Source organism: Hemiscyllium ocellatum, chromosome 9 (genome assembly GCF_020745735.1).
Source record: "Hemiscyllium ocellatum isolate sHemOce1 chromosome 9, sHemOce1.pat.X.cur, whole genome shotgun sequence".
Taxonomy (NCBI): domain Eukaryota; kingdom Metazoa; phylum Chordata; class Chondrichthyes; order Orectolobiformes; family Hemiscylliidae; genus Hemiscyllium; species Hemiscyllium ocellatum.
The window spans coordinates 37,927,047-37,948,350 of record NC_083409.1 but is presented as its reverse complement, the minus strand read 5'-3'; the positions used below and the strand labels follow the sequence as shown (position 1 = coordinate 37,948,350).

General features: G+C 41.5%; 1 protein-coding gene across 1 annotated transcript in view; it reads right to left on the bottom strand.

Annotated features, from left to right (window-relative positions):
* Nucleotides 1-5,317: 5,317 nt before the first annotated feature.
* itpa (inosine triphosphatase (nucleoside triphosphate pyrophosphatase)) overlaps nucleotides 5,318-21,304 on the bottom strand; it is a 33,768-nt gene continuing 17,781 nt past the window's right edge. The window contains exons 5-8 of the mRNA XM_060829689.1: nucleotides 15,157-15,188; nucleotides 8,774-8,889; nucleotides 5,699-5,775; nucleotides 5,318-5,539 (exon numbers count right to left, since the gene is read on the bottom strand). Coding sequence (XP_060685672.1) covers nucleotides 5,407-5,539; nucleotides 5,699-5,775; nucleotides 8,774-8,889; nucleotides 15,157-15,188 — 358 coding nt within the window. The 3' untranslated portion in view covers nucleotides 5,318-5,406. The remainder of the gene's footprint in view (nucleotides 5,540-5,698; nucleotides 5,776-8,773; nucleotides 8,890-15,156; nucleotides 15,189-21,304) is intronic.

Genomic DNA, 21,304 nt, shown 5'->3' with positions numbered 1-21,304 from the left:
GATGGGTTTAGAGGAATATGCTGCAAAAGCTGGAAAATGGGACTAAATTAATTTAGGATATCTAGGTGGCATGGACGAGTTGGACCAAAGAGTCTGTTTCTGTGCTGTACAACTCTATAACACAATTAAAAACAGTCTGAAAGACACAGTGTAACATTACTAAATTTACCTTGATCTCCCAGCCAGTAAGTTTGTAACGTTAGCAATATTTTTTTTAAGGTCAGCCTGGTGGCTGAAAGCAGGGCCAGTCAAAGCTAAAATTTTCCATTCACTATTAAAGATGTTGGCAATTTTCACAGGGCACATTTTATCAATTTGGAATAAAAGAAAACTTCTATTCAATTTACATGTTTTCAAACACCGTTCTCCCAAGCCAGTTTTATTCAGGAATGCAGATAGTTGCCAGTTAGAGAGAGATGGACTACTTTCAAACATCAGGCAGCGGAATGTTTAGCTATTTCTCGCGTACACTAATGCATTCCAAGAGAGTTTTCTGGTATTCTCTTTTTGTGTACCAACGCAATACACAGACATGGGATATTATGGTATAAGGCAGCAAAGGCACCTGTGATTTTGCTAAATCCTTTACAGAGGCATCTATTTATAAATGGCATCAAGTGAAATAGGTAGTCAGACAGGGTTATCATCTTAAACTAGCTGAAACCCTCAACGCTTTTGCCGTGCAGTAGTAGTGTCCCCACCTCTGAGCCAGGGGACCCACCTGCTCCAGAGGTGAGATAACATCCCTGAACCGGTTGATTAGAAAACAACAACGAGATGAAACATTCCTACTGTTATTATAGGTGTGCTTATTGTAAATTTGGGATGCTGGATTAATTTAAAACGCAAGAGTTTTGCTAAATGGCTGACAAACTATTCAATTCATCTGTAGGGAGCTTTCTAAAAACAACTTGCACACAAAATGCCATTGGAATAGATTTTGAAAACATGTGGCTGACATACATGAACTTTCTTTTCCTGTTTGATTAAAGCAAAACATACATATTATCAACATCCTGTTTACTTCTCATAATTGTTCTCAAAATAAAATCTTGTAACATCTAGATGTAAGCATCAGAGTGCTGAAGTGCTTCAATCCTTCTCATAATCAATCACCTCCAGTAGTTTTGCATCATCACCTTCTCAGCCTTCCTTTCCCCAAATATAAATACAGTAGCGCCTCGACATACGAACAACCCCGTTCACGAACAAATCGGTTTACAATCAGGATTGTACGTAAAACTTTGCTTCAATGTACGCACAAAATTCAAGGTACAAATGAAGGTACGAACGCAAAAAGTCCATGGTTTCATTGTCATTGCTCTGCCTTGCTACACGCGCTTTGAACGCAAAAGCTCTCGGGTCCCGCGTGATCTCATTCAGTTCACCTTTGGTGCGCGTGCTGTGAACATCGTTCGTTGCTACGTCCAAGCATTCATGCGCTTTTTTTTGTTTTTTTGCATTAAATTAGCCCTCATTATGGCTCCCAAGAAAGTGAAAAGTGGTAGTGATAGTGGTGTTAAGAAGCCTAAACGTATTACTGTGGAAATGAAGAAGCTAAACAGGAGAATGGTGCTCGCGTATCTGATCTCGCTATGCAGTATGACATGGTGAAATCGACTATCTGTAGTATTCTAAAGCACAAAGAGACACTAAAGGCAGCTGACATGGCTAAAGGAGTGACTATTTTAACGAAGCAAAGGCCTAAATTGATAGACAAGGTTGAAAAATTATTATTAGTTTGGATAAATCAAAAAGAGCTTGTTGTAGATAGCTTGTGAAGGAATTCAATAACTTTGTCAAAGATGAAGGTTATGTCTCACATCAAGTTTTTAAACTGGTGAAACTGGACCTTTCTGGAAAAAAATGCCCAAAAGGACCTACATAACCCAGGAGGAGAAGGCACTACTGGGCCACAAACCAATGAAGGACAGGTTAATGCTTTTGTTGTGCGTGAACGCAAGTGGGGATTGCAAGATTCAGCCTCTATTAATCTACCACTCTGAAAATCCTCGTGTTTTTAAACGCAATAATGTATTGAAGGCTAAACTCCCGGTAATGTGGAGGGCGAATAGCAAGGCTTGGGTCACACGAATGATTTTTATGGAATGGTTGACGGAAGTCTTTGCTGTCAAGGAATATCTTGAACAAAGATAATTTGCCACTTAAGTGTCTTCTAGTAATGGACAATGCTCCTACCCATCCTTCAAATTTGGAAGAAGACTTGGACATTGAATACAACTTCATAAAAGTAAAGTTCCTTCCTCCCAACACCACTCCTCTCATCCAACCCATGGACCAGAATGTCATTGCAAATTTCAAAAAATTATATACGAAGGCTCTGTTTGCCAGGTGTTTCCAGGTCACCAACAACACAGATTTGACCCTTGGTCAGTACTGGAAGGACCACTTCAATATCCTCCACTGCATAAGCCTGATTGATAAGGCATGGAACAAGGTCTCTTTCCGTACGTTGCAGTCGGCCTGGAGGGAACTTTGGCCAGATTGTGTACCTGAGAGAGACTTCGAGGGTTTTGAGGAGGCGACATCAGTAAATGTAGTGAACGAGATTGTGATCCTGGGCCAAAATATGGGCTTGGAGGTTGACGAGGATGATGTGGCAGAGCTGGTGGAGGACCACAGACAAGAACTCAGCACTGAAGATCTTGTTGAATTGCAACAGGAGCAGATGAAGGTTATGCAGCAGGAGCATTCTGGAGAGGAGGAAGAAGAGAGGGAAGATGTATCAAGTGTTCAAATCAAAGACATCTGTAGCAAATGGAGTGAAGTGCAGGCTTTTGTTGAGAGGCATCACCCTAACAAAACTGTGACCAACAGAGCAGTGAACATTTTAAATGACAATGTGATGTCCCATTTTCGGAAAATTCTGCAACAAAGAAAAAAACAAGTTTCTCTGGATCGTTTTCTTGTGGCATCACCAATCTCCAAGAGACAAAAAAAAGAGAAAAGACTCCGGAAATATCCAAACAATGGGAAAATTGATTCAGTTCGCGAACTTTTTGGTTTGCGAACCAGGTCCCGGAATGGATTAAGTTCGTAAGTCGAGGTGCTACTGTAGTTAGCTTTCAAAGTTTTAGGTAAATGACACTGCTTTCCACGAGGCTCTTACGAAAGTTTTGAATTCTTCTGGTAGCACTAATATTCTGTGTTCTGCAATGAGTGAGTTTTGGTAAAATCTAACCAAAAACTGAAAATGATTAGTATAGAACCACCCAGTGAGATGAGCACTGCTCTTTCATTCTGTGGCTGTAGGAGAAGATTACTACATGGGAGGACAGAGAAGTGGAAAGGTTTGATTCCTGGGGAAGGATTTTCTGCTCTGTCAGTAGGTGGGGGAATTCCACCTGTTTCATAGCCTGGCAAGAGGTGGGACATCCCTCACTCAGGAGACAGCAGTTCTACCAGACCGTGTGCAAGTGTCCACAGTATCAGAGGGGTGCCTCCAACTTAGAGTGTTGTGATGGCAAGGTCAGCCGGGAGCACCTGGGATAGGGAAGATTAAGATTAAGAAAATTAGCTGATTTCAAAAGGGAGCCAGTGATGGAAGAGACCCCAATAAATGGCCACTTAAGGGCTTCTCACAGTGTCGAGTATAGTCCCCTCTACACTGAAAAGGTGAAACAGAGACTAGGCGACCGCTTTGCGGAACACCCAAGATCGGCCTGCAAAAGTGACCATGATTTTCCTGTTGCCTACCACTTCAAAACAACAATGGGGTTCCCTGGCCAACATCTATGTCTCGTGCTTGCTCTGACGAGACCCAGTGCAAGCTGCAAGAACACCATCTGATTTTTCACTGCGGACTTTACAGTCTTCAGGATGCAATACAGAGTTCAGTAAATATAGGGCCTGAGCATCTTCTTCCATGTCTTTTACCTACCCCACATCCAAGACTGTGTTGTGAAAAGGGCTTCTTTCAGCCTACCTATTTTCACCTCCTTCTGGTCTCCTTTAGTCACTTTCCTTTCCCCCTGGTTCATCATTAAACACCCCTTTGTCTGCCTGCCTGTTTCTTTTTCTGGGCTCTGCTTAGGTTTTCTAGCAATTTCTGTTTTTTGTTTCATTTAAAGGGTCTCAGCTGGGACCAGGGCAGCCAAATAAGTCCTTGTCCATACTCTATGGACACGACAAGGCTCAGCATTCGTGATACTCAAGACACACTACTGTCTTGTAGACAATGCACAGACACCAAGGTGAGGCAATGGAAGGCTTACCAAGGCAACCTTGCTCTCTGGATGCTTCAGCAAAGCAAACAAAATGTGGAAATCAGTTCAAAAGTTCTTTTTCTTTTCCCCAGGGCAAATGCTTGAAGGATTGCAAAACATGTTTTGAATTCAGCCTTCCTTTAAGAACTTAAAAATATTTTACAAGCATAACTATTGGGGTGGCGGGAGAGGATGTTGAAAGGCAAATGCCATGGTTGGGATTCCAGTAATAGTTGCACTACAGTGTAGGTATCAGCTTACGTCACAACAAGACATTGTTCACAACTCCAAACAGGATTGAGCATTCCTTCATAATAAGTGCAACATTATACCCTTCAAGAGTCATTCTACTTAAAAGGCCCACCTGTCTTATAAAACTGTTTTGCCAGCATACCGAATTTCACCACCATGTGGTAGGTAAGAATTTAAGAAAAACAAACCATAAAATATATTGATTTAAAAAAAAACTTTTATAAAGTGGATAAAAAAAATTGGTTGCAGGGTACAGTGGAATTTTGTGGCTTTGGTAAGCTTTTAAGTGCTTAGCTGTATTGCTCAATGCTAACTGCAGCAACATAGCTCCTACCGTAACAAAAAGAAACTGGGTAGGAATTTGATGGTGCCTTGGTTGATTGAACATGAAAACAGACATCTATATTCAATATGACAGGACTTGAAAACTTTACAAGCTGGAACTGCACCATCTGCTTTCTCAATAAAAGCAAACCGTAATGTGGCCAGGGGTTGACACGTGGAACAGACTTCTATCTGGCAATTATGCAAGGCCCTCTGTGAGTCAGTGCTACCCTGAATTAAGGATGACCTGCAGCCTAACCTCAGTCTTTAAAGGGACCCCACGGTAGGTGTTCACAATTTAAAATACGGATTTCTACCAGGTACTGCTGTTCCATAGGCCTGTTGACTATCAATTAGCTGTCCAGATCGAAACAAAAACTCTGACCCACTTGGGGGGTCCAATTAGGTCTGTCCTCAGAAAATATCATTTCTCAGACACAGCTAAGAGGTGTTTAACATAGAGGGTGGTGTAAAAAAATAGAGCTGAGTCACGAGTCCATTTAACCTCTTACATAAAAAGTATATAGTTAGATATTTATTATCACCAGTTTGATACAAATTACATTCATGTATTTTTGTTAAACAGAAGATGTACAAACAGGTACTAATGGCTGTTCCCTTCCAGCCTGGCCTTTTTGGAAGAATCGTTATTTTCAATAAAATGATCGGCCAATTCACGAAGTGCTTTATAACGGTGGGATATTGAATTCTTTACTGCTTTGGGCATTTCTGCATAGCTGGAGAGATACAACAAAAGAAAGAAACATATCTGTGATTGAAATCGGCAAAACAAGTTGTGTACAATCTTCAGCACCTGCCCCCCCCCCCCCCCCAACCCCACAACAAGTTTAAAAAGGTTGGTACTCCAACAACTTGAAAAAGGTTTCAGCACTTACGTTTGATCAAATCCATCGGGCTGAAAACAAGGATCCCAACCAAAGTTCCTGGGTCCACGGGGATCGACTATTTTACCCTGGTTAATGAAAAAGATAGAGGCATTCGGATTTTTTAAATGTCACATTTTCAAATTGTGTGTTCCCTTCCTACTGACAATTCTCTACCAAAATTCATTGACATCCACCACCTTGAGTCAAAATCAGAAAGGATGGTTTACCCATAGTTATCATTTCCTGAAGAAGGGCTTATGCCCGAAACATACATTCTCCTGCTTTTTTGATGCTGCCTGACCTGCTGTGCTTTTCCAGCAACACATTTTTAAGTTATAAATTGTCAAGCTCATTGTCACAATCACATTAATTTATTTCTTGCCTCCCCACGAAAGGTTGTAGCTCATTTAAATAAAAAATCCATCATGATAAACCAACTCATAACATCCCGAGAGAGGGTGGTCAGCTGCCATCTTGAAATCCTGCAGTTCTTAGTGTTTGGTTACACCCCACAGTGCTGTTAGGAAGGGAGATCCAGGATTTTGCCCCTGCAACAGGGAAGGAATGGTGATTTCATTCCCAGTCAAGATGGTACAAGGCTTGCAGGGGAGCATTCAAGTTGCAATGCTGCAAGTATCTGCAGTCTTAGGATTGAAGACAGAAGGCATTTCAATCACCCTTCTCAGCAGTGAGAGATTGCAGGCTTAGAAGGTGCAGCCTTAAGAATGTTGGTGAGTTGACATAGTGAATCCTGTGGATGGTAAGCATCAGTGGTGAAGGGAGTGAATGTTGAATGCAGTGCCAATCAGAGGATTGCTTTGTCCTGGATGATGTTAAGCCCCAAGTGTTGTTGGAGCTGCACTCATCCAGGCAAGTGTGGAGTATTTCATCACACCCCTGACTTGCGCCTTGCAGATGGCAGACAGGATTTGAAGGCCAAGAGGCAAGTTACTCACTGCAGGATTCCTAGCCTTGTCGCCAAAGTATTTATGTAGCTAGTCCAGTTAAGTTTATGGTCAATAGTAATCCCCGATGGTGGCAGGATTCTGTGATGATGATGCCACTTCAAGGGGCAATGGTTAGATTCTCTTTTCATTATGATCATTGCCTGGTACTTGTGGATTTCCACTAACCCTTATGGGAAGAAGTGCTCTCTGGCAACACTCTCAAAGGACCCTCCGACAAGAAAGCATTTTTTCTTTATAACAGACTGCTCATTATAGTTGAAACTCATGACTTTAAAAGTAAATAATTGGCTGGATTAGAAAATTGGCTGAGCAACAGGATGAGATAGGAATAAAGGAGCAAGTTCTCTCTAAATGGCATGACCTGGATGGTGGTGTCTTGCCAGGACCTGTGTCAGGGCCTCAACTTAGACAACGGTGTAGCAAGTCACACTTCCAAGATTTCCAATGGCACAAAATTATTTAACATTGCAAGCAGATTAAATGGAGGCACAAAATTACTGGGGAAATTTTAAGTACAGGCAAAACGGATTTCATTGTAGACAAATGGTGGGTCATGGACAAGGATTGTCTGTGCCTGACAAGGATAGAACAAGGATAGTCAATAAAAAGGTGAAAAGCTAGAAACAATGGAGTTTCAAAGATGATGAACATGTCATGAACAGGTAAGCCAATCAAAAAGGCTAATGTGGCGCTGGCCTTTATTCCTAACTTGTTTGAATTCAAACAGACAGAAATTATGTAACAGCTACATAAAACTCTGGGTGAACCACACTTGGAATGACGAGAACAATTTTAGGCACAATACATTATGAGGGTACATTGACCTTGAGGGACAGCTGTATGGGTTTAATGATATTAAAGGCCTGGACTCCAAGGGTTAAGTCATGATGAGAGACTGGATTGTCTTGTCTGGAATTGAGAAGGTAAGGCATGATTCAACTGAAACATTAAGGGGAACTGACAAGAATAAAAAAAAGGGGAAAAATTATTTCCATTAGTTGGGGAATCTATCATTAAGGTGCAAGGTCTAAATTTTTGAGCCAGACTATTCAGGAGTAAGATTAGGAAAGACTTCTACATTAAGACTAGCGTATTTATTTTTAAATCAGATAGGTTATTACACACCTCTAGAGCAGGTGGGACTTGAACCCAGGTCTCCTGGCTCAGAGGTAAGTACACTAGCACTGCACCACAAGAACGCATGAAAACTAGAGTAAGCTAGGAACTCTCTTCCACAAATAGCAATAAGTACAAGATGCATTCTTAGTTTTAAATTGGAGTTTGTTGGAATTTTCTTATGCAAAGATTTGTTAAGGGCCATGAGGCAAGGTGGAGTTAGGCACAGATCAACCTTGATCTTGAATGATGGGAAAGGCTAAGGGGCTGAATACCCAATGTCCTGATCCTAAGATCCTCTAGTGCCCAACTGCAAAAAAAAAGCCCTAAAATACTTTGAAAGCTAACAAAATACTTCTATAATGTAGTTACTGCTGTACTGTAGAAAACGCAGTGGTCAATCTGCACAGTGAAGAAAATTAAATTATCCCAATGTCTTCCAACTGCAGTCAAGTATGAGGAGGAACAAAAATCTAGAGACATATGTACAACTGCTGTCAGGCACGGCTCAATTGGCAGCACCTTTGTTTCAGTCAAAATGTTCTAGGTTTGAGTCTCACTCCGAGACTTGAACACAATCATCAAAATGGATGCTCCACTGCAGCACAGAGGGAATGCTGCACTTTTGGAGATCGCAGCTATCCTCATGGGTGAGAGTAGAAGATCCCACAGCACTGTTCCAAAGAGGAGGGGGGTAGTGATCCCTGGTGTTTGGGCCAACATTTAACCTTCAATCAACATCACATAACCAGATTGGCTGCTCGTTATCACCTTGTTCTTGGTGGGAGCTCATGGTTCACAAATTGATTGCCACACTTCCAACCACAGTAATAACAGCTCACTGGCTGTGGTAAGTCCTGTGGTCACGGAATATGCTCCAGAAGTTCCAGTTTTGGTTTTAGTCCACTTGATAAGCACCCTGATTTTGAACAGGCTCATGTCGTGTGGGAAGAGAAATGGGGTCACTCTCACCATCGCACTCTCCTTTGTAAATACATACCGGTGTTTTCCCTTGAAAGAGCTTTACTTGGTCGTTCGGGTTTCCTGTGCTGTATGCAAAAGTGCAGAGTGCATATGCTGATTTGTCTTCAAAGCCTGCTAGCATCTTAAACAAGCCTGGAAAAAGATAAATGCCAGTATGTTACAAATTGACAAGAGGGACTACCTCAGTAACATAGCTACAGTAAATTTGTTCTGTTGAATGAATACTAATGGCCAGTTTTTTTCCTACTGCTGGAGGGTCGGGTATCCGCTGCTATTAATTTATAATCAAGTTGGATTAACTTCGCAGTCTGACTGATGATGAATCTTGACCTTTTTTGTGAGGCTTCTTGCTATTTTTAGACTGGCTTGAAAACATGCGGAGTTTGTACAGACGGGATACAGAAAAAAAAAACTGTTTGCCTCTTCAGAAACCAGTAGATAGTGTAGCCAGAAGGTTAAAGAAAGTTGCCAAAAATTCCAAGGGGAGTAAGGGAGTTTTGTTTGTGCAGTTACATTGATCTGAAATGTACTGTCGGAAAAGGGTGACAGAAGCAGAACCATTAACAACTTGTCAGGCACAGACAATCCTTATCCATGACCCATCATTTGTCTACAATGAAATCCGTTTTGCCTGTACTTAAAATTTCTCCAGTAATTTTGTGCCTCCATTTAATCTGCTTTCAAAAGGGGAAACAAATAAGTTCCTACATTAGTTGTAAACACACCCACATAATTAAATGTACACATTCAGAAAAGGATAAAACTTGCAAAGGTATACATAAAGTACATGAGTGGAATAAACATGTAGCTCTTTGACAATGCTGCACTTGGAATCTAAAAAGGTCCTCTCGTTACTAACCTGGCCACTAAGGGCATGTTCTTTGATTTAAACACTTCCATTAGAACTCCACTCAGCATCCTCTGTTCTCAAAAGTAACAAAGCCAGCCCACCGGCACGGTGGCTCAGTGATTAGCACTGCTGCCTCATGGCATCCAAAGATGTGCAGGTTAGGTGGATCAGCCTCGCTAAATTGCCCATGGCACCCAGGAATGTGTGGGTTAGACATGGGAAACACAGGGATGGGAGGCGGGTCTGGATCGACTGCTCTTTGAAGGGTAGAGTCTGTGTGGACTTGACGGGCTGAATGGCCTGCTTCCACACTGTAGCAATTCTATGATTCTATCCTATTCACTGTTGTGGCTTAAATTCCCCATTCCTCACAATGTCTTGTTCTTCTCCAGAACAACCACATCCTTCTCAAAATGCAATGCACACCATACTCTAGTTTCACACCTAACATGCATTTTATACAGTTCATAGTCACAGAGTCATAGAGATGTACCCTTTGGTCCAACTCGCCCTTGCCAACCAGCTATCCAAACCCAATCCAGTCCCACCTGCCAGCACCCAGCCCATATCCCTTCAAACCTTTCCTATTCATATTGTACTGTTGTTATTTTCCTGCTCTAACTTCTGTGTAGGAGGAGCATAGAGTACATTATGTTTGCCATTTTGATAACCTTATCAAACTGTCCTGCTACCTTTAGGAATCTGTGGACATGAAGTGCTTCTTTGGACAGTCAGTGTGGACTCGATGGGTTGAATGGCCTGTTTCCACACTATAATGATTCTATGATTGTATTTTCTACACTGCTCAGGATTCTTATCACTTACCATGCATTCCCTTGCCTTGTCTGAAGTATCCAATTCATTACTTCACATTTCTATGGATTGAATTTCATTTGTCATGCTTCTATTAACATTATCAATCAACATATCTTGCTGTAGTCTCCAACTTTCTTCCTCATTAACAATCTCATAGCCAATTTTTATATTCTCTGCAAACTTTGTGAACCGTACATTCCAGTCTAACTAATCAAACAATAATATGAAAAGCAGTTCAGCATTTCCCTGCAACCACACCTAAAAATAATCTCTTATCTATTCCATAAGGTAGCACATTGGTGACACAGTACTGATCCATTAGTAGTCACTGAGGGATCACTGCTCCAAGACAACTGGCTTTAACTCCCAATTTTTCCACTGCATCAAGCAACCTCCAACCACCCCCCCCACCCCACCAATGCAAGGTGAATTCTTCCATTTAAGAATAGTTGGGAAAATTTCAATAAAAACAAGCTCACATCCAACATTGGCAATCAAACATATCCTCACAAAAACAACGGTAGGGTTCCATTACTAAAGCCTACTGGCACGCTCATTGCATTTTTGAGCTCATTTCAGGTTTAACTACTTCAAAAAGACATTTAGTCACAATGTCATTGTTTATCTTGCTCTAGTTTTCTCTCGAATGATGGAGACGAGTGTTGGCCATCCTTCATTTACAACGTTGGACAACGAACACCAGCAGTTTAATCAACACTAGAAACAACAAATGCTGGAGATCACAGTGGGCTAGACAACATCCATGGAGAGCAAGTTAGTTAACGTTGAGTCTAGATGACTCTTCATCAGAGTTGAAGTTAAGAGCCATTGCTAGAAAGTTTGATTCTGCTCCCTACTGAGCACACAGCAGAACTTTACATGCAGGAACCTAGGCTCATTTTATTTTTCTTCGCCCTTCTATCCCAGGAATCTGGAAGCCAAAGATGGCTGAGCCATTTTCAGTTTTTTTTTTGAGGCCTACAGCATGGAATTGGGCCCAGCTGCCTGACTTGCCCACGGCACCATGACCAGAACTGCACGTAGTACTCCAAATGTGGCCTTAGCAATGTCTTGTACAGCTGTGATAAGGTATCCCAACTCCTAAGATCAATGCTCTGACCAATGAAAGCATGCATGCCAAAAGCCTTCTCCACACACTGTCTACTGGTGACTCTACTTCCAAGGAACCATGACCCTATACCTCTTTGTTCTAGAACACTCCCCACTCTTCAGAGTGCAATTGCTGCTTTAAGATCAGAAATGCCATGCGCTTCTGGTTTACGAGTGCTTGGATCTCTTGAACCAATCTTGATGCTTACTAGTTAAGTGACTGACTGAGTTTTTGCAAGCATTTTTAATTGCAGCCTTGTGGGAAGTCCAGAGGCTGTTGGATTCCTGTGGCTCGGTGTTGCCGAGGGTTGCTAGGTTTGTGGAGAGGAACTGGTTGTATGAAGGTGAAACAGTTAGCTAGAATTGAATCCAGTGGCTTTCTGAGTCTGTATTGCTCACCATGCAATACACTGGAGAGGAACGTCATTCCATTGTGCTGTAGGGTGTACACCTTTTAGAGGCGTGAGGCTTGATCTATTGAATAGGTCAAATGAAGTTTGATCAATGTTGAGGGTATTGAGAGATTTAGAACAGGGATGAGCAAATGAACTCAAGATAGTTCAATGAAATGGTGGAACAGTCTTACTTTTCCTTCTAACCTCAATCAAGGGGTATAGGTTCATGGTTCTTTGGAAGTAGAGTCACAGGTAGACAGTGTGTGGAGAAGGCTTTTGACATGCATGCTTTCATTGGTCAGAGCATTGATTCCTTCTAAGCTCAGTCAAGCTCATGATCAACTGTATCAAAACAGCACCATGCAGCGCAAGTGTTTACATATGTTTTATATATAGAAAGCTCAAAAGAGACCAGAAGGTCACGGCTTGTCATACAAACACAGTCATTAAAAAAACACTTCAACTACTCCTTCATCAGTTTGTGGGAACTATGCCAATTCATTGAGGAACTATTCGCAGTATTTGGCATACTCGACTTGAATCACACCTCTTGCAAGCTGTTCTGGAGTGACAGGTCTGGTCATTATGCAATAGGCCATCTCCCTCCTGGTAGGAGTAGGAAGTGTATTGGCAATTTGATTGGAAAAATGTACTAGCGAACGGAGAAACTGAACAACAAGTTATTATTATTGAAATATACTAAGGAATACCATACACTGGTCATGAATATATACAGGCCCTTATAATTCCAAATCTCACAGCAGGCAGCTTTCCTGAACAATTGTAAATCCCTCAATGAGATCACTCCCTGGTCGTCACTCTTAGATGTCGGTGATCTGCCTTGCAAGTGGCCAAAGTTTTATCACTTTCCATTTTCTACTCAATATGTTCTTGCCATTTTTAGGGCTGATAAACTGCTTGTGTCTTATGCCACATTCAGAATGAGAGCTGTGGCATAGTCCACAGAACTTCTCTAACACTTAACACACAAAAAGTTAAGTTCATCTTCCAATCACATGGTTAAAAAAAGGGAAAACTGCAGGTCTTGCAAATTACAAGGTTAACTTGGGAGAAACTAGGGGCTGAATCAGAATGCAGGGTCAAAGTTCCCAATCTGACCATGAAATTTAGATTACAAACAAATAGAATTGAGGCTGTACATTAACATGGACTGACGACCGGTCAACAGACAGAAAACAGTCAAAATAAATGGTCTGTTTTGGAACTGCTCAGTTGTAATTGGTGAAGTGCCTTAAGCAGTATTGGGCCTCAGCTATTTACAATCCAAATGAAACAGCTGGATGGCTGGGACTGACATGTGCACTTGATGTTTACGTGCAATACAACGTTTGATGATAAAGTAAGTTATGAGGAGGATATAAACAGGCTCCAAAAGTACACGGGACAGTTAAAGGCGATTGAGCAAGAATGTGGCAAATGGAATGTCATGTGGAGAAGTGTGAAATTATCCACTTGAAGCAAGAATGGAGAAGTTGTTTTTTCTAAAAAGGAGACTAGTGAGCATTGACATTCAGAAAAAGAAACTGGAGGGCTTGTGCAGTAATACAGCTACCGCAAGGAAACATTGATTTTTTTTTGCCTTTATAAGAAAGGTGTTGGAGTTTAAAGAGCAAAGAAATCTTACTGCAATTAATTGCTAACTCCACATCTGGGAGTACTGCGAACAGAGTTGGTCTCAAGACCGACGAAAGGATATACTTGCCTTAGATAGGGTGTGACGAGGTTCACGAGATTGAATCCAGGCATGTTAGTGTTGTCCTCAGAAGAGAGAGGAGAGTAGACTTACATTCTCAGGTTTAGAAGGATGGCTGACAATCTCATTGAAATGTGTTAAAAAAATGGAGAGGATCTGACAGTGTAGATACTGAGGGGTTACTGTGGCTAGAGCTTAAAAGTACGAGTCATAGACTAAGGGGTCAGTCATTTAGGACTAACCAGAGAGAAAGTTCTTCACCAATGGGTTGTGGATCATTGGAATTCATTCTTCCAGAGAACTGTGAATGCTTAGTTGTAAAATATATTTCAAGATGCACATCAGTAGTCTTTTGGGCACTAAATGAATTGAAAGACATGGGAGTGGGCCACAAAAGAGGGAATGCTATAGAAGTTCAATCACAATCTTATTAAAGGCAGAGCAGGCACAAAGGGTCATTCGGCCCCACTCATCTTCCTGCTTACGTTCCTGTCTTATCATAGTGCCTGTAAACGTTCTCCAGCTTTGTTTGTGTGTTGAAAGGTGCAGCACTGGAAAAGCATAGCTGGTCAGGTAGCATCCGAGGAGCAAGAGTCGATGTTTCAGGCATAAACCCTTTCCTGATGCCCAAAATGTCAACCCTTCTGCTCCTCGGATGCTGCCTGACCTGCTGTGCTTTTCCAGCACTGCACTTTTCAACTCTGATCTCCAGCATCTGCAGCCCTCACTTGCTCCTAGCTTTGTTTCTATACCTGGGATAGCGCCTGCTTTCAGCGTTCAATACTTGCTTGTTCTTGGGGCTCAGGGCCAATTAGCCAGGGAATTCCAGGGGTTGGAATTTTCCTAAAAATGTAATGATATGAACAAACAATGCCATTAGTGTGAAAACCTGTCGTCAGTAACGTGTGGTGAAGTAGAGATGCCATGCAGATTGTGATTGCCACAGATTCCTGGAGAAAGTCTGGGCAGCTCTGCTACAGGCTTTGTGAAACAAAAACTCACCTTTTCCTCAACCTCTGTCTTCCAGTTCATTGTTCAACAAGAATTGCCCAAGAATCAATCCATTGAAAATTATTAAGTTAACGGCACAAGTACCTTTCAACGAGAATAATTATAAACACCTTCCAATCATCCTCTTAATTGTTCACTTCCTGGGGATAAAAGTGTGGAGCCTCATTCCTTCAAGTAAATGAATTCTTAGATAAATTTAGCAATATAAAATTTAGAAATAAGAAATTTTTTAATATTCCTTCACATTTTTCTCACAGGCCAGTTTTGCGTTCCCTAATTTGCTTTGCATAGTTGATTTGGCAATGAATTCACTCAGCCTTTTTTCTGATTCTTCAAATCTTTCCTCTGCATTAAGGTGAGACACTATTGATTCCTTCCTAATTCCCATGTTCAATAACTTCGACATATCATCAGCTTACAGCAATGTGTGGGATGCAGGCAGGCAATAAGCATTTTCATAAATGATATAAAATTAAGACATTTAAAGCCCTAAATTCACTAACCTTCAGGACACAACTTCTCCAGGAACCATTTTCTAGAAGGGAGATGGAAAACAAAAAAAAGAAACAAAAAATTATTATTTAATTTTCATAAGAAAGACACAGGTATCTGCACTTACACAACTTGCATGAATTTAAGGGCCCCAAGCTGTCAAAACTCAGAGCTGTTACCTGCTTTCCTCATATTAAACTCTAAAGTTTGTGTGAAGAAAATGGTCGAATTGAATGATCAAGCAGACAAGGCAGGCTAAATGGCTTATTCAACATTTCTTTGTTCCAAAAGCAAAAATAATACCACTTTGCAGAAATCTGAAGAAATCCAACAAATTCTCGCTCTTTAGAGACAGGTGACTTTTGATGCATCAAGAGTCAAGAGGGTGGCATTGGAAAAGTACAGTAGGTCAGGCAACATCTGAGGAGCAGGAGAATCAACATTTCGGGCACAAGCCTTTTATCGATGCATCAAGTCAATTCTTCCACTGACATTGTAGGAAGCAAGTGTTTCATCTGCCTATGCTCCATCCTAGTGCAAGTTCACAAATCTTTCATGGGGAGTACAATCAACCTGAGGGGATAAAAGGTTAGAGAGAGAACCTCAAAGAAACATTCACAAATAAAGTCAGTATCCTAGCCCCTAAGTTGTGTGTGGTGACCTTTACTTGTAAGAATACACATGTAGGTAGCAGACAAGCCAGGATCGGGTTTATCATATCATCTCAAGAGAAATTATCTGTCAACGTTCACCAAAATTTATTTATGATTGTTCGGAAGAGACACTGAAGGACGATCAGAACCATAGAACCTTATGGAGAATCAACATCTCTAGACAGATGTTAGTACAAATGGCATATGTGATCTGTGATACATGCTTATTTTCATCAGAAATGAGGAATACAACAGCTTTGAGTGTTGACAACATTTCATGATTAAGCCTCCAGTAGTCATAACGTGGTTCTTCTGTATCAGTAAAATTGACAATGGAGCAGCCAGAATGTCACAAAACCAACTTGCTCAATGGCGTTATGGGAGGAAGGTTATGGGTTCAAAACTCCATCAGGTCTTCAGCACATAGTTCAGGCCTATGTTCCAGTGCAGAGTATTGTACTATCAAGGTTTTGGCCATTACCTAATGATTTCAACATTATTCAGAATAGAGAAATTCTCCCATTGCAATGACCATAATTGCATTTCAATCACCATCAGAGCAGATCATACATTTTTTAAAAAATTGACTTGTGGGATGTAGATGTGGCTGTTCGGCCAGCATTTATTGCCCATCTCTTGTTGCCCCCGAGAAGATGGTGGTGAGCTGCCTTCTTAAATCTTTGCAGTTCACCTACTGGAAGTAGATCCACAATGCTATTAGGGAGTGAATTCCAGGATTCTGACCCAGTGAGAGTGAAGGAATAGCGATATTTTCCAAGTCAGGATAGCGAGTGGCTTGGAGGGGAACTTGCAAGGTGGAGGTGTTCCCATGTATCTGCTGCCCTTGTCCTTCTAGATGGAAGGTGCTATCAGAGGGTCTTTGGTGAACTTCTACAGTGCATCTTTAGAATAGTACACAGTGCTAATACAGAGCATTGATGGAGGAGGGAGTGGATGCTTGTGGATGTGGTGCCAATCAAATGGGCTGCTTGATTGTGTTGTTGTTGGAGCTGCACCCATCCAGGCAAGTGGGGAGCATTCTATCACACTCCTGACTTGCGCCTTGTAAATGGTGGACAGTCTTTGGAGAGCCAGGGGATGACTTACTTGTAGTATTCCTAGCCTCTGACCTGCTCTTGTAGCCACTGTGTTTATGTGGAGAGTCCAGTTTCTGATCAATGGTAATCCCCAGGGTGTTGATAGTGGGGGATTCACTGATGGTAAAACAATTGAATGTCAAGGGTCAGTGGTCAGATTGTCTCAATGGAAATGGTCATTTCCTGGCATTTGTGTGGCACAAGCATAACTTGCCACTTGTCAGCCTAAGCCTGGATATTGTCCAAATTTTGTTGTATTTGAACATGAACTGCATCAGTATCTGAGGAGTTACGAATTGTGCTAAACATTGTGCAATCATTGGCAAACATCTCCACTTCAGACCTTATGATGGAGGGAAGGTCATTGATGAAGCAGCTGGAGATAGTTGGGCCTAGGACACAAACCCGAGAAACTTCTGCAAGGATGTCCTGGAGCTGAGAGATGATTGACTGCCAATAACCACAGCCATCTTCCTATGAGTCAGGTATAACTCCAATCAGTGGAAAAATCACCCTAATACCCAGTTTTGTTAGGGCTCATTGATGCCACACTCTGTTGAATGCAAGGGCTTTCACTCTCCCCTCACCTCTGGAATTCAGCTCTCTTGCCCATGTTTGAAGCAAGACTATAATGAAGTCAGGAGCTGCGTGGCCCTGACAGAACCCAAACTGGGCAACAGTGAGCAGGTTATTACTGAGCAGGGCTGCTTGATAGTACCATTAATGTCACCTCCCATCCCTTTTCCTTTGGTTGAGTAGACCGATGGGGCAGTAATTGGCCAGAGGTTTGGATTTATCCTGCTTTGTGTGTACAGGAGATACATAGGTGACTTTCCACATTGTCGGGTAGATGCCAGTGCTGTAACTGTAGTAGAACAGCTTGGCCTGGTGTGCAGCATGTTCTAAAGCACAGGTCTCCAGTACTATTACCAAAACGTTATCAGGGTCCATAGTCTTTGCGGTGTCTAGTGCTTCCAAGCATTTCTTGATTTCACATGGAGTGAATGGAATTGGCTGAAGATTGGTATCTGTGATGCTGGGGACCACTGGTGGAGGCTGAGATGGATCATCCACTTAACATTTCTGGCAGAATATTGCTGTGAAAGCTTCAGCCTTACCTTTTGCATTGATGCGTTGGGCTCTTCCATCATTATGGTTGGGGATATTTCTGAAGCCTTCTCCTCCAGTGAGTTGTTTATTTGTCCACTATCATTCACATGTTGTAAATCTGCAGAGATTAGCTCTGATCTGTTGGTTGTGAGATGTCTTAACCCTATCACTTGCTGCTTATGGTGTTTGGCATGATGGTTGCCCTGTTTGGTAGCTTCACCAGATTGACACCTCATCTTCAGGAATGCTTGGTGCTGCTCCTGATATGTTCTCCTGCACTCTGCATTGAACCAGGGTCAATCCTCTGGCTTAATGGTAATGGTTGAATGGGGAATATGCTGGGCAATGAGGTTAGATTGTGCTGGAATAAAATTCTGCTGCTGCTATTGATGGCCCACAGTTGCTAGATCTTTTCAAAGTCTGTCTCATTTAGCACAGTGACAGTGCCACACAACACAATGGAGGGTTTTCTGAACATGCAGGCAGAACTTCATCTCCACAATGACCGTGTGTTTGTCACTTTTGCTGATAAGTCATGGACAGATGCACGTGGAGTTGGCATATTGGTAAGAACGAGGTCAAGTACATTTTTCCCTCTTGTTGGCTTCCTCACCACCTGCCACAGACCCAGTCCAGCAGTTAGGTCCTTTAGGACCTGACCAGTTCAGTCAGTCATTCGTTGGTACTATGCTTTCCTACATTATAGAGATGGTGCTGGATGTAGGTTTGCTCGCTGACCTGGAAGGTTCATTTCCAGATGTTTTGTCACCATACTAGGAAACATCTTTAGTGGGCTTCCGGGTGAAGCTTTGATGTCTAAACAGAACCTTGGAATGTCCTGAAGCATCTTTAATAGCACTTCATACATGCAAGCTTTTTTTTTAAGCAAGTTATAAACTTGCTGATTTGGCTTCCCTTCTAGTCTATTATTGGCTCTATGGAACCTTAACCTATATCCATGTCCTGCAAGTTGTCTGTATTTTACTGTAAAAGGGTAACACTGTCATTGTTCCAGAGGATCACAGGGCTGTTGTCTTATTAGAGAGAGGTGACTGGCGCTGAATTTAACCTGAGCGAACAGTCAAGGTGAGAAGGCAGAATTTTCATGGCAACCTCAGTCAGTGTGGGAATTGACCCAGTGCTGTTAGCGTGCATAATTCAACAGATCTATCATTTAAAAGCCAAAAGAACTGCAGATGTTGTAAATCGGAAACAAACAAAAAATGCTGGAAAAGCTCAGCAGGTCTGGCAGCATCTGTAGAGAGAAATCAGAGTTAATGTTTCAGGTCACGTGACCCTTCGTCTGAACTGGACCTGAAACGTTAACTCTGATTTCTCTCTACAGATGCTGCCAGACCTGCTGAGCTTTTCCAACACTTTGTTTTTGTTAGCTGTTTAATATAAACCTGGCTGTCTGATCCAGGGTCACAGTAAGGGGAAAAAAAATTCAAAACAACTGTAAGTCACGCTTTATAATACACAAAGACAACTATGCGGACAGAATTACTTTTTCAAAAGAGTTACTGTTTTAAGCAGACTATTCAAAGTTATGGAGTTAATTATTGACTTCATAGGGAAATCAGCAAATCTCAAATTACAAACAGAAAAATGAAAATACTTAGCACATCTAAAAGCGTGCAAAGGAAGATGATAACTTATGGATGTTTATTACTATTCTGAGCTGAAGACCACAGATGTTATTGGTCTGTCTCAGTTTCCCACGAGACTACTCCTAGCAGGATACTAGTTTAAATTCAATCATTTAGACAGCAGGAAATATTCTTGCCTTTTGTCTGACAGCAAGTGTCAAGTAACACATGTTTGATGATTCTAAGACTCAAGCTAGAACCAAAGAAATTTCCAGAACAGAAGGTAGGCACTTGCCCACTGGATCATTGCTGGAACAATCCAAACCTAGCCTTACTGCCCAGATTGCTCCCCTTGGCCTTAAATCATCATTGTTTGCTTCAGTAGGTTTACAAAATCATGAGGGGCTGGATAGGGTAAATAGGCAAAGTCTTTTCCCTGTGGTGGGGGAGTCCAGAACTAGAGGGCATAGGTTTAGGGTGAGAGGGGAAAAATTTAAAAGAGACCCAAGTGGCAACGTTTTCACACAGAGGGTGGTACGGGTATGGAATGAGCTGCTAGAGGAGGTGGTGGAGGCTGGTACAATTGCAACATTTAAGAGGCATTTGGATGGGTAGATGAATAGGAAGGGTTGAGGGATATGGGCCGGGTGCTGGCAGGTGAGACTAGATTGGTCCATGCCGACCAGATATCCCAACCCAAAGTTGTCTGTTGCCATGCTGTATATCTCTATGACTCTATAAATGTAATAGCTTCAGCCTCAAAAATTAAAATATTCCATGCTTCGCAATTCTTGACGGGGGAACAGAATGAATTTTAACTTGTCCTCTCACCAAGGATCATTTTAAATTTGGTGACTCCTCATCACTGACCAGATTCTTTTTATGATTTTAAATCTCTTTAATGTAGGTGCCATGCCCGGTAGGCACTGTATCCCATGTCTCTGCTCAAAACATCTCTCGTGTTGTCCTAATGAATCTGTACACTCATTATGACTTTAACTGCCTTCCTATAGCAGGGCAACTAAAACACAAATTGTAAGTGAACAATTGCCCTGTACAACTTTACCATTATCCCGAATGATAAACCTAATCTGCTGTTTATATGGTTTCATCCACTTACATTGCTAGTTTCCAAAGATTCTTCATATTCAGCTACAAGATTCATAAATTAAATTACTCCATAATTCCATTCCTTTTTCCTTACCAAAATACTTTCACTCTTATTTTCTGCATTAAATTGTATTTGTGACTTTAGAGTCTGTAGTACTAATCCTTAAAGTCAAACAAGAAGCTATAGTCTTTCCTTCTGTCATTTCAGATCAGTTTTAAGCATACTAATTCTGTACAGTATGGAAATGTAGTTCCAGCATTCGTACCCTTTTCAAATCCGAGTAACATCCATAACACTATTTCTGGTCCATTATCCAATATCTATTCATGTTACCATATTGTATTTCACTTTAGTTTTTGCAACAAACATCTTGAGAATTCAATGAACAGACTTTGTAAATGTATATGAAACATATCCATTACATCAACTGTCTAATCAATCATTTCAAAAGATATTTAGAAATGCTCTCAAACACAACTTGCTCTTAACGTTCTGATTGGATGTCCTTGATGAGCCCTCACACCTCAATGCTTAAATGATGAATTCTGTTGAGTTTGATCACAATGGATATTTGACCAATTGCACAATGTATCCTTCTT